Consider the following 14197-nt stretch of genomic DNA (forward strand, 5'->3'; position numbering starts at 1 on the left):
CAAGATAAGCCTCAGTAGGGAAGAGCTCACGGTGTTGGCCCCTCTTGTATTTTCTTTTTTTCTTTTTGCCATTTGGGAACTGCCTTTCCGAAACCCTTCGCCTGATTTAGATCTAATCATCCTCTGCCACAAAAAGCCCCTGTTTTTTTTTTTTTACAAACATCATTTTAGGCCCTGCGCCAGACGGAGGTGGTAAACCCCCCCAATCATATTCTATCGGCGGTATTGATCTTGGCCCGGGAGTTTAAAACCCTTTTCCTCGTGGTGCGCCCGTGGACACCACCCACCCCATCATCTGGTTCGGGCCGAAAGGTTTACTTTTATTTCCTGAATGAATGGCAGTGTTATTTCGGCGCAACATTGGGCATTTCATCAACGGTAGCGCATTGGCCGGCTGCCCTGCTGCTGTGAAAGCAATCTGCGTTTGATAAACCCCAGGAGCCTCTGCCTCTGCCTCTGCCTCTGCCTGAGCCCCGCAGCCCAAAGAGAGGCACACAGGCTCCGCGCTGCTCTGCTCCACTCGGGCCGCCCTCCAGAGAGATGGACAGGAATAGAGTACAAACACACACCGAGTGTGTGCTCTCTCTGTCTCTCTTCTCCCACTTACACACACAGACACAAACACACACACACACCATGCTCTCTCTCTCCGTCTCTATTGTACACACACAGACACACATCAATCCTCCTCACACACACACACACACACACACACACACACACACACACACACACACAGAGAGGCATAAACCTCCTGACAGATCATCCTGAGCTGGTTCCTTATTTTCCAGGCTGAAAAAGAAAACTTGTGATGTTTTCATTTCAAACACCACACACCTCCACACACAGATTTGAATAGCTCACTCATCATGACCTACGACCTCATTAAAAGGGACTTGAGGTTTTGGACCGGTTGAGGGTTCTGATCTAGGCCCTCACTCCTATTGGACCGGTTGAGGGTTCTGATCTAGGCCCTCACTCCCATTGGACCGGTTGAGGGTTCTGATCTAGGCCCTCTCTCCTATTGGACCGGTTGAGGGTTCTGATCTAGGCCCTCACTCCCATTGGACCAGTTGAGGGTTCTGATCTAGGCCCTCACTCCCACACATTTATTTACAATTTAATTCTTTCAACAAATGCCTTTATTCAAGGTGACGTCTATTACCAGGAAACTTGTACTTTTGTTTTTTCTTTTTTTAATTAAACTATGTGTCCAGAGAATGAAAACAAAGAATGAGCTTATATTCTTATAAACATGATGTTATGGAGCTCTGCAGCAAGGATATGCGATGCTAGATCCACCAATAGGATCTACCAGTGGGACCCACCAATGGGGTTGTCCGTGTGGCACGCCATGTCTGCTCTTATCACAATCACCTGCTTCCCATTACCCTGCTGGCCAGGCCAGAGCAATCAATCTTGAGCAATGAAGACATGCGAATAAAGTGACCCGGGGATTAAACTCAACAGATTGTGCCTGTCCTGCCTCCTCGGGCCCTCGTGATGAATGGTCTCCGCGCTGGCTGTAGGGCTTCTCTCCTGGGATTTCCTCTGTCGGAGAAGATTTAGCTGGTCAGGGGAGGGACCTGGGTGACGTTCAAACGTTTGACAGGTGTGTGTGTGTGTGTACAGCACAGCACAGCACACAGAGTGAACTGCCAGCGCTGATGAAGAACATCGTATTCGTGCATTAAGGGAAAATAGGACAAAGTATTATCACTGATTGTGGTTCAGAAAGGGAGGCATCACCCAAGAGACAAAGTCAACCCCCTGGAGATTGTTGAGGCGGTTCAGGACTACACCCTGGAGCGAGTCGAGCTCTGACAGGGAACCAGAAGGGAGCTTCATGTCTGTGTCGCCGTGTCAGTTTTTTCTGCATGAACTCCAGATGTATAGAGCAGAGAGCAGAGCATGGTCTTTCTCTTCCTTTGTCTCTCGAGTAGATTCAGTTCAGTTTAGCTTTATTGACATGAAAAAACATGGACAGTGGTGATATAAGATGTAAGGCATACACTGCCTTACTCTAGCAGCATCTTGTGTGTGTGTGTGTGTGTGTGTGCGTGCGTGTGCGTGTGTTTCTTGCTCATCACTAATCAGATCAGTCTGTTCCCCTGCTCGTGCTGATATTTGTGTGTATTTTACAACCAGTCACACTCAGTATCTTTTCTCACCTAACAGTAATTGAATCTGTCAAGAGTCCTCTTTTTGTGCGAGGATAAATAGCTTCACTTTCAGGAGGAAACATGTGCCAAATGTCTTTAGATTCCGATGGGCTGGTTGAAAAAGCAGTCCGTATCTTGAGTGAGTGTGTGAGCTCAGCCTGCTCTCCTCACACCTGTACCTGCTCACGGTGTTTTCTCTCCTCACACCTGTACCTGCTCACACCTGTACCTCCTCACACCTGTACCTCCTCACGGTGTTTTCTCTCCTCACACCTGTACCTGCTCACACCTGTACCTGCTCACAGTGTTTTCTCTCCTCACACCTGTACCTGCTCACACCTGTACCTGCTCACACCTGTACCTGCTCACGGTGTTTTCTCAGCTTGCTGTCAGTCACTGTGGTCAGGCAGTTTGCCCTGGTGTATTCTCTATCCTGGGCTAAATAGTAACATTGTGTACGTGTGTGTGTGTGTGTGTGTGTGTGTGTGTGTGTGTGTGTGTGTGTGTGTGTGTGTGTGTGTGTGTGTGTGTGTGTGTGTGTGTGTGTGTGTGTGTGTGTGTGTGTCTTTCCTGTTGTGGTTTACATTCATTTTGTTTTTGCCAAATTCTCAGAACAAAGGTGTCGTGTTCTTTCCCTCTCTCCTTCTCTCTCTTTCTCTCCTTCTCTCCGTTGCTGTCCCTTTCCCTCTCTCCTTCTCTCTGTTGCTGTCCCTTTCCCTCTCTCCTTCTCTCTCCTCCTGTCTCTCTGTCCTTCCTTCTCTGTCTCTCTCCTCCTGTCTTATTTCCTCTCTTTCATCTTCTCCCTCAACCCTTCCCACGCTAGCGCAGACCTCAGGCATGTTGGACATGAGGAGATTCCACCTTCTGCCTGGAGGGGAATGACTGATAGCCTGACAAGAAGAGTGAAATCCCAGATCTCTCCACTTCACTCCTCTATCTCTCTCTTCCCCCCCCACCACCACCTCTCTCTCTCTCTCTCCCCCTCTCTCTCTTTATCTCTCTCTCTCTCCCCTCCCCACTACCACACCTCTCTCTCTCTCCCTCTCTCTTTCTCTCTCTCTTTCTCTCCACTTCACTCCTCTACCTCTCTCTCCCCCTCTCTCTCTCTCTCTCTCTCTCTCTCTCTCTCTCTCTCTCTCCACTTCACTCCTCTATCTCTCTCTCCCCCCCCACCACCTCTCTGTCTCTATCTCTCTCTCTCTCTCTCTCTTTATCTCTTCACTTCTCTATCTCTCTCTTCCCCCCTCCACCACCACCATCTCTCTCTCTCTCTCTCTCTCTCTCTCTCTCTCTCTCTCTCTCTCTGGCACTCTTGTCTATTGCACAGGGATCAGACACTGAAGACAAAGGCGATCTGTTTTTTGTCTGAAGTGGAACACTGTCTGCTTAGTAGGGGGGGAAATGTGTTTGTTGATGGAACATCGGGCCGTGTGAAATACAGTTTGGATGCCGTTTACTTGATAACGACGTCTCTCACCTGCAGCTTTTGGCGTTGTGTTGGATTGGCAGGTGAATCCTGCGTAGAGCTTCACTTGTCAAAATTCATGATCCCACCGGCACCTGTTATCTAAATCAGTTGGAAACGATGGAAACAAAAATGTCATCATAGTTTATCTTTGTTGTATTTTTACAAAAGACTAAAACGTGTCCAGGCTCTTCCAGCTGTTGGCCTGTTGCCTTTGATGTGGCTAATGCAGTTCTTGTGGTTCGTGACTGCGGTGATGAAACCTTACTGGAAGTGATTGAGGTTTGTCCAACCCTGAAGACTGTTCTGTCTCTGTCCCCAGCTGAGGTATCAACACGGCCTGTCCACTCCAGACCTGAGACAGACGCTGCCCAACCTGAAGAACTTTATGGAACATGGGCTGCTGGTTCGCTGGTGAGTGCTACCTGTTTAAATAAGCGTGAATGGGAGAACGGTTGAAACAGCGAAGAAGTTAAACAACACTTTGGAGAAGCACTAACCAAAAAAAAACTCGAGCTGAAATGGTGTTATTGTTGTTGTAATGTTTGAACTAATTATCTGAGAAATGAATGAAATGAAATGTAACTGTAAGACACATCTAAATGTAAGACATATTCCTAAAAAAAATGACACAAAAAACATCTGGAGACAGTAGAGGTCCATGGTGACACAGTCTTGGTCATGGGTTATTTGAAAAGTCAACACAAAGCTTTTCAGGACAGGTTGTGAATGAAAGGTTATATCTATAAGGTATGTCCGGTAAAGTAAACTGCAGTGCAAATTAACCGGAGTCAAATTTGGACCCCAGGTGTGGTCTGGCTGACTGATGAAAACAACTAGCTGATCACAAACAAACACATTTATTAAAATGAAGGATAACATTCTACATGAATCTATGTTCACTGCCTGTCAGTTGTACAGTTCATTAAAAACGTCAGCTTAAAAGTTTTTTGTTTATAAAACTGTCAAACCCAGAGTAAATATTTGGGTTTATGTTCCACAGTGAGAGACCTGAACTCCTTGGTCTTATCCTTAATTGTGTTTTAAAGGAATGTTCCTTCTAGGGGAAGTCCGCTAAGTAGGTCCAGTATTAGCAGGGGACTCCTTGTTGGATGTGTGTTTGCGAGCGAGACTCTTATATATTGTTCTCTGGAGCATGACGTTTTATGTTCTCTGACTACAACGCTTAAAGTTCAGTATGACAGACTCTGAATTAATACAACTAAGACACCTTCTGGAAGGATTCATCAAAGGTCTCTGGAGTCCTCTGGTCTGTTAGAGGAAAGCTACTTTTATCCAAACCGATCTCTTGGGGTCAGCCACAGGCCAGTGTAATGCACTGTTTAATTCAATAAACATTGGGTTGGTTTTTTGGGGTTTTTCTTTTTTAGAGAAAGAGTCTTTAAAGGAAAGAGTCCATGCAACAAGAAAAATGAGATAAATCCAATTCCTATTGCCTCTTTGAAAGTTACCTTTAATTGATTGTGGAAGTCCTTAAGGTGGACCAGATGAAAGCGTGACCCCATGACCCCTGTGGCTTAGGTACAGGCAGGAAGGCTAAAGAGGAAGTGGAAGCGTAGCGAGTCCACGGCTGCGCTCGAAGCCATGACCGGCTCCAGCTCTGTGTTGACTCAGGCTCCAAGAGAACCGTGAACATCCAGTTTCCGGCCGTGCCTCTCCACCTCACACCCTACATGGGCCATGATTAGAAACTGGGAAAAGGCATACTGTAGTTCTGCAGTATGGACACGCGGTATGGACAACGCGTCAGAGTCTTAAAATCCCAAAGATTCTATAATAAAGTCAAATAATGCGTCGGATGCCCTTTCCCATACTCGACTCAGAAATGCAAGGACAGTATTAAAATCGCACCTTGATTGAAATAAGTCAATATTTTTAACTGAGGAATTGGCCTTGAATGAATAAATAAATAAATAGATGAATGGAGGTGTGGATAAATGACAAATAGACAAATAGACAAATAGGATTCTTTTCCCCCCATGTTATTTAGCTTAGGTTTAGAAACCAACATTGTAATAGAGGGTAGACAAATACCCAAATACTCAAAGGGTTAAAGACACACACAGTACTCTGTTACCTGATCAAGGCTCAGTCATTGGCTCTAATTAGTCCTAAATAGGTTTCAGGTGTGGTTTGGTGAATTAGCATGTTATGGGCTGTTTCACTCTACACTCAGGGATCTGATTGCAGGCTTGACATTAAATAAAGAGAAAAGCTGATTGGCTCAGTAACATGGTTAGAGAGGGAAAGATGTCATGAACTTTCAGAGTTGTAACGAGTACTTTGAAGGGCTAAATAAAACTATGAGGAGTGAAAAGAGTGAATTGTCTCGTATCCGACTCCCACTCTTTGCCCCTCCTTTATTGAACATTTAACAAACTGATGAAAAGTAATTACTTTAAATAATTAAATGTCAGGGAATATAACCTAAATGCATACTTATGCAACAATTGCTTCAGAAGTCCATGATGAGTCCAGATATCCAATTAAAAGGTTTTAAGCATAGGTACGCTACTATTTGGGATCTTTAGCTGCAGAGGTACACCAAAATAACTAGCCAATACTGCAGTGAGATCAAGAACTGCCACAACATCAGTAATTAACATGATTAATATGCCTAGCCAAAAGGTCATGGAATCTAGGTTGAGGTCATATACTCTATACTGTAACCTGAACCAGGCACTGATTGGAGGAATTATGCCATTCTCCAATGGCAGAAGGCCGTGACCTACCAGATATGACGCTTTAATAGATTTTTTGTTCATACAAGAGCACAAGTATTCTGTTTGAATAACTGTGAAGTGCTCACTATCTACATCAGTATCAGTGTATGACAGCTTATAATCACTCTATGTACATCATCCTGATCCTAACTTGAAGGCTAGTCTTCATGCAGGAGCAGGGATGTGCTTAAGTAATGTATTTAAGTAGCCGCTCGGTAACGAGTACGATATGAGGACTGAAGTGTGAGAGAAAAAGAACAGATAATCAGGTTGCGTGATCAAGCAAGTCAATAGCAGAGGCAGAGAAGATTTAGTTAGTACTAAGGAACACCTTCCTCTGGGGACCAGCTTGAAGCCCAAAACGTCGCCCTCTAATAAATCTTGTTAATGGGAGGTACACTATGTGCAAACTTTTCTTTTGCTCTTGCTGTGTCTCCTGCAGATGTCGTGTGTCCCCCCCCCCCCCATGAAATGCAACAGAAGATCCCTTTTAGTTCCTCTCAAGAGGAAGAAACCTTATCTCCATCATCAACCCCAAGCAGTGAATTATGGAGTAAACACATGCATTTGTGTTGATGTTGGCCGCAGACGGCTTGTAGTGCCTTTCCCCAGGCCTTCCCCCTCGCGATCCAAAAGGACAATATCTCTTCCACTCCACGCTCCCGCTCAAACAGTCTCAATTCAGATAGTGTTTCCAGCATCGGGGGCCAGATCCGTGAAATATGGAAGCATAAAGAAATGCATGACGGCAGGCAGCTGCAGGGAGTTACCCCGTGAAGGGGCTGGGGTCGGTGGGGGAGAGGATGCAGTGAGCTGCCCAGGGGTGGCCCCGAGGCGAGGCCCAGGTCGGAACGCCTGTGAACTCCCATACCTGCCCCCCACTGTGCGCCCCCCCCCCACGACACCCCACCCTCACTCTCCTAACTTTTTATGGCCAATTCAACACGCAGAGTTCTCCACTGGAGGCCTGGTTTTTCCTGCTTAAGAAGGGAATGTTAAAGGGAACGGTTAGACAAGGAGATTAGCCTATTAGTTTGCTATGGAGGGGAAAAGATTTGACATTCTCTATGCCCGCATGAGAAAAAAGTTGGTAGGGGGTGGGTGGTCGCATGTGTGGTCTGTTTATTTTTATTTATTTTTTCTGTGGCAAGCATTTAGTTTCTGTAAGCAATACAATCGGACAGCGATCGTGTTGGACAAGATGTCTCTGGAACTCCTGGAGATTGGTTGGGAACTAAACATCTATGGCCAATTTTACGAAGGGTGTCTGGCCTCTGCTTTCTGGTCAACATTTAAGCCTTAAACATTTATTAAATATAGCTTGTACGCGCATAGCTAAACAGCAATGATCATCACTCATTTAGCTGTCCACATCTAACTTGCACAATCACACAATGATCAAGTGTTCAAAATGAATCACCTGCTGCATGGCCTCATTCTAGAGAGTGGGGACTCTTATGGTGGCTAATTCAGGTAGATATTAGTTTGAACTGCCAACATCGCTTATAGGATCTTATGTTTGACTTTATCCCTCATCATTTTCTTAAATTAGATCTTGAAAAGATACTGTGTGTGTGAGTGGGAAAGAGAGAGAGAAAGACAGTTTGTAAGAGAAGTGATTGTGTTTTGATGCTGAAGAAAGCTTCCAATTTAACAGGGAAATGAGGAGATTCAAGACAAACAGGCCGAGCCCAAGAGCAACACTGAGGAAGTGAGATCATGAGTACTCTAGTGAAACGCAAACAACCTGCAGGGTTTGTGAACGGAGCGAAGCTGTGCGTTAAAGTTGGCTCCTATTTGTGGCCCCCGCACTCTGGCTGGAGTCCCCTATTCTGTAACCCCCCCCCCAGCAGATCACATGGAGAGGGGTCAAAACAAAAGGTTCTGGGTTTGGGGGGGTGGGTGGGGGCTATAAAGAAAGGAGGGGTGCGATGATTAGACACAGCATCCTAGAACAGAATCCCGCTGAGCCTCCAGGTTTGGAAGATTCCCGAGAGAACAGCACGGCACGGCCCAGATAGCATCTGGAGTCACAGGGAGCGCTGAAGGATCCTCCTCCTCCTCACCTCCTCCTTCTCTGTCTCGTTTGCGTCCTCGTTTCTTCTCTTATCTGACTAATTTTACCGCAGGAAAATCATCAAGAACAAACTTTTGGTTTTCCTTTTTCTTAAATACCAGCAGTGTATTGACATCACATATTTCTGGTTTATAAGTCCGAGTCATTCCCTGCTCTGTTCCCAGTTTTACATATACATTCAAGAATGTTGATTTTTTTATATCAGTGTTATATCTGGGTCGGAAATTATAAATTGGGCTGGAAGTGATGATAGCTGGACATACCACATGCACATACCTTACATGTATATTCATGCATACGTATATTTTATACACACACACACACACGCACACGCACACGCACACACACACACACACACACTAGACTGCAGTGAATCAGGAGGGATCTGTGGAGCTGTCCTGTTAGATTTGTGTCGTGAGCGATGAAGTAGTCCCTGAGGCGGCTGCATGGACGTGCTCAGTGTGATCAGATCCACATCTGGAGGAGTGTTCCTGCGGCCCTCCTCTCCTCTCCTCTCCTCTCCTCTCCTCTCCTCTCCTCTCCTCAATTAATCAGAGGGCCTCGCCGAGCGCCGGGCTACATGTTCCGCGCTACGACCCAGAGAACCCGCACCACGCCACACCTCCATAACCCCGACTATGACATCACTATTAGTCACGACGCACAATCTTTCCTTCTCTGACACGTTTCAGAGACATTGCGTTGCTTTCAATTTCATCTGTTACAGTGGTAAATATAATACATGTGTTGGAACTTCGCATCGAGACAGAGGCATTAGAAGTGCTTTTTCCGTCTCGTGAATTTGCCACACAGCCGAAGAGTTGAAAAGGCGTACAAAGGCCCTTGGCCGCGGCTGTGACGTCTCTGGTGTGGAGACGGTCCACGGCATCCGCCTGGCAGAGATCTGAAAAGGGATGTTGCCTATTACTTTCCAGCCCTCTTAACTCTCCAGAGGACTGAGTTCAGCCTTTGGTTTTTGTGGGAGTTGAGACGTCTACACATGTAAAGCGTTGAAGAGAAAAGAGGGAGATTTGCCAATGCCATCACATCAAAGCACCAATCTTATCTTTCTCTGTTGGTTTTGGCCCACCGTCTCTGGCCCAAAAAGCCCTTGGCTCCCCACAACAGGGTCTGGATCTCCAGTGGACTTAGGCCTTCAACATTCGAGACGAGCCTGACCGGAGGATAAGACATTAGAAATATTTAGTTTAGTCAAATTCCAGGACTGCCTGGAATGTCAGGGACTAATACTGGGAACAGGAGAGAGGGAAGTAAGCTGTGAGTGAGTTAGAAAGAGAGACAGTGCGAGAGACAGTGAGTGAGAGAGAGAGAGAGAGCGAGCAAGAGAGAGAGACAGTGAGAGAGAGAGACAGTGAGAGAAAGAGAGAGACAGTGAGAGACAGTGAGAGAGAGAGAGAGAGAGAGAGGGAGGTTATTTAGTCGTCTCCGTGTCGGAGTACATGTCATGTTTTGGGCAGAGCCCAACAGGTTGTTTTTGTGTGGAGGCGTAGAGGGAGGGCCAGGAGGAGAAAGACCCCACTGCCCTCTCTGCCCAAAACCAGAAGCGTGACAGAGTGCATGCTGGGAGTTAGGGGGGCTTCTCTGGGAAGAGAGGACAGTTGTGAAAGCGCTTGTAAATCTGCGTCCACCTCTGTGCCCTAAGACTGTCAGCACGGACAGCCTCCCCCCCCCCCCGTCTTCAGCAGGCCTGGATGCAACACTGCGCTGTGGGCGGATCTGTACACCTGTATGCTTGTTTGTCTATCAAATTGGGGCATTTTACAAGTCGTTTTTATTGCCATTTTTTAGTTTATATCTTGTGGAAATGTAGTCTCGTTTTGCTAAACAGACACTCTCTCCTGATCTCTTTTCCCCAAGACGTTTTGTTGTGCTGCAAGTTCCCATATATTTGGTTTCTGGTTGGTTTCTGTGTTTTCTCTCTTTATATACTCCCCCTGGTTCTAAGTTTGTCACTGGAGAACAAAAAGCTCACTGAACTGGTCTGGTTTTTTCCTCCCTTCTCTTGAGAGCCCAGAACGAGAGGCAGCAGCAGCCAGCAGTCAAGTTGGCCATAATAAAAGGCAATGTGTAGAGGCCAGCAGAGAAAATGTACTGCGTGAAAAATATTATGACAACTCTGGGAGATCTTTCTGGCATTCTTATCCACCCACCGCCACCCCTAAACACCTCCCCTTCCCTCTGCAGTACACACCAACACATAGTTACCTCTAACGTCCACGTTTACTCTGACAAACACACTCACACACACACACACACACACACACACACACACACAGAGACACATGCTCGCACTCACTCACACACACACACACACACACACACATGCTCGCACTCACACACACACACACACACACACACACACACACACACACACTCACACACACACAGAGACACATGTTCACACACACACACACACACACACACACTCACACACACACTCACACACGTATGCACATTGCTTATGCCAACATACACATTCTGATTCATTACAGGGACTTTTGTTTAGCCAACATGATTTGATGTTTAGAATAATCCTTTTTTCTTCAGGTTTAAAAAATGGATTGCTACAAATACCTAATTTTCCCGAAAAAGAAAAGAACAATAATAATAACAGAGACCTTGAAACGCTTCTCGACTGCAGCCATATGTTTCCACTTGGGGATCCTTCTCCAAAGTACTGTCAGACCCAAATTAGGGAGGCTTAATTGGGCCTGGCTGGTCAGCCTCGTTTGGTTCTGGGGCATCCCTTTGAGTGGCGTGTTTGGGATTGTCTCTGGTTGTTGGCGATGGACGCTGCACTGCTGTTTATCTGACTCTGTTTATCTGATCGTCTGCACCGCCGCCGTTTTTGGATGTTTGCTGGCTGCTCATAAATTACACGTTGTGTCGTCTTTGAAGTCATCTTCAATACCCGTCCTGGACCCCACTGGATGCTTTGCAAAAAGTTATGGTTTTCATCTTTTTCTTCTTGTGCCTTCATTTAGTTTTTGGGTTGTTTTTTATGTAATTGAAAACACAGTGGACTCTGTTGGAAATCAAATTAGTTATTATTAATGGCAAAGTTGTTCACTATTCAGATTGGTTACAGAAGTACCAAGGGGCAGATTTTTTGCTGATGATCCATATTCCCTTATTACATTTTTGATATTGTGTGTGTTTTATGAGTAACCACATCACTGATTGTATTGAGTCCAAGTTCATTTTCTTTTCCTCATGAATTTCGAGAAAAAGATTCTCTCATTAATCTTTTTAACTTTTTTTACTTTGAACGTCCTCCAAACGAAATGCCCCTCAGGTGAAACAGAAACCATAGCGAAGGACACAAATCTTTCCAATTAACGGAGAGGTCCATGGGTAGGTCTAAAAGGAAGCTGCTTTCATGTCCCGTATGGATGACCTCATCAGCAGGGGACCATGAAGTATTATTCATGGGGGACCTCCTCATATCTGTACGGGGACTAGGGGCTCTTTCGCACTAATGTACACCATTAGATAGGAGCAAGGCCAGGCTTACTTATGTCTGGAGAGATAATGATCCCCAGGTGCTGGAACTGTCCCTCTCAGATCCTCAGTCCTCTATCCCCCTTCACCTGTTATCAGGAGTTCTTTCTGCACTGTTGCTGGGATACGGAGCTGACATGGAGTGCACACGTTTATTGGAGGTTACTAAGAGCCTGGTTGATTTTCCAAACGCAAAAAGGCACAGGTTACATGGTTGTGGGATAACATTTGATGAAGGCTTACCCTCTACTTCATGTTAGTGTACTCCAAAGCAGTTCAACTCAGAGCAACACAGTTGAAAGACCTCTGCATGATTATTTATGAATTATATCATGAACTTGCCTAACCTTGATTTTTCTCTCTCTCTCTCTCTCTCTCTCTCTCTCTCTCTCTCTCTCTCTCTCTCTCTCTCTCTCTCTCTCAATATCTCTCTCTCTCTCTCTCCCCTTGGCTTTGTTTCCCTCTCATAGTGACTGGTACCAGGGGTCCTCTTCCCTCCCCGTGCCCATTAAGTCCCAGCTGAGTGTGTCTGCAGCCTCTGACATGCCCTCGCCGCCCCACATGGGCTCCCCAGAGCGGGTGCTCCGCAAGCGGGCCAGCTCCGAAGCCGACAAGCCCACGCAGCAGACCCCCCCACCCAGCTACAGCACTGCCATGGCCCAGCCCGCGTCCCCCATCCCTCTGACGGTTTCCTCCAGCGAGGAGCCGGACCAGGACATCTCTCCCTCCCAGGAGCCGGCCGTTGATCTGGTGGAGACGCCGGAGGTCCAGACCACGACAACGCCCCCGGCGGAGTCGGAGCCGGAGCCGGCCGAGCTGGAGAGGTCTCGTTCCCAGTCGGAAAGCGCTGCCTCCGACTCGACGGTTGCCACGGCGACCGCCCACCAACATCAGGGTGACATGGCGCCCGAGGAGACTGAGGTCAGCCAGCAGCCGCAGCACCAAGGCGCCATGAACGGCTCGGCACTGCTCGGGGACGGGCTGGCGGTGGCGCCGGTGGCAGCGGCGGCCCCGGTGACCGTGATGGGTGCGGAGGTGTGCTGCTCGGTGGAGCGGGCAGAGGAGATCATGGGCACGGAGGCCCTGGGCATGGGCATGAGCATGGGTCTGGGCGCGGGCGGCCGCATGCTGGAGGTGGAGCACGCGGTGGCCGTGGAGTGTGACGACCAGGTGCTGGGCGAGCTGGACACGGCCGGCCTGGAGGAGTTCTCCCGACGCATCTACGCTCTCAACGAGAACATGCCCAGCTTCCGACGGCCACGCAAGGGCTCCGACAAGTGATTGACCAGGACCTGGGGACTGGGGTCAAAGGTCATGTCCTGGGGTGAGCCCGCAAAAGGACACATACCACACACATGATCATATATATATTTATATATATGTATACATATATATATATATATATATATATATATGATGTTACTAGGACATATCTGACCAATTTGCACTTCTTTAAGCATTTCTATAATCCTTGAAATGATATTAAAAGTAATGTTGGTGAAAGGCCTGGTGGCTGTCGTTTCTGGGTGCATGAGGGGGTTTGGGGGGGGGGGGCAACCCCATAGTGAAGGCTCCGGGACGGCATCCAAACCGGACCGACGCCAATCCCAAAGTCGGTGGTTATCTGGGGAAGTGGCAACAGCGGAAAAGAGCTCCAGCGCGGTTTGGAATGGATGGATAGGCACACGGCGAGATTCCAGCACGTGTCCGTGTTCATCTCTGGGAATCCGCTGCGGATCACAGAGGCTCAGGAACATGCGGACCTGACGCCACGGAATCCGTAACTTGACTCTACAGTCTGACAGACTGCACAGAAGCCCTGTGGATCCACTGGTGGGAAGAAGGGGGGGTGGGAGGGTTGGATGTTAAAACATGTTGGAACATAGTACCAGGACTAGAATCTCTTTTCGAACTACACTCATCAGGGATAAGATGCAATTATTGTTTATTTTCTGTATGTATTTTCTTTTTCTTGTTTCTATTTTTTATTTTAAATGAAACCGATTAATAAGTACAGTTTGCCATGTGAGCCCTGTGTAGATTGAACTAGTTCCACTGGCGATTATGGCCGTGAATTCAAAACAAATATTTGAGTTGGTCTTTTTTTTTTTTTTAATCGTCTCCCATGATCATGCCTTTCCCGTCCCCACAATGTTGCTCTGAGTCTGGGCCATAATGTTGCTCTGAGTCTGGGCCATAATGTTGCTCTGAGTCTGGGCCATCTGAG

At 47.1% G+C, this 14197-nt stretch overlaps 1 protein-coding gene across 1 annotated transcript; it reads left to right on the plus strand.

Moving 5' to 3' along the window:
• Positions 1-3949: 3949 nt before the first annotated feature.
• On the plus strand, positions 3950-13348 carry LOC122132010 (UV radiation resistance-associated gene protein-like; the record flags this gene model as incomplete). Its single annotated transcript, XM_042706758.1, has 2 exons — positions 3950-4041; positions 12441-13348. Coding segments are annotated over 2 exons (903 nt in total), but the record flags the coding sequence as incomplete, so codon positions are not given.
• Positions 13349-14197: the final 849 nt, after the last annotated feature.

The sequence above is a fragment of the Clupea harengus genome, unplaced genomic scaffold (genome assembly GCF_900700415.2).
Source record: "Clupea harengus unplaced genomic scaffold, Ch_v2.0.2, whole genome shotgun sequence".
Taxonomy (NCBI): domain Eukaryota; kingdom Metazoa; phylum Chordata; class Actinopteri; order Clupeiformes; family Clupeidae; genus Clupea; species Clupea harengus.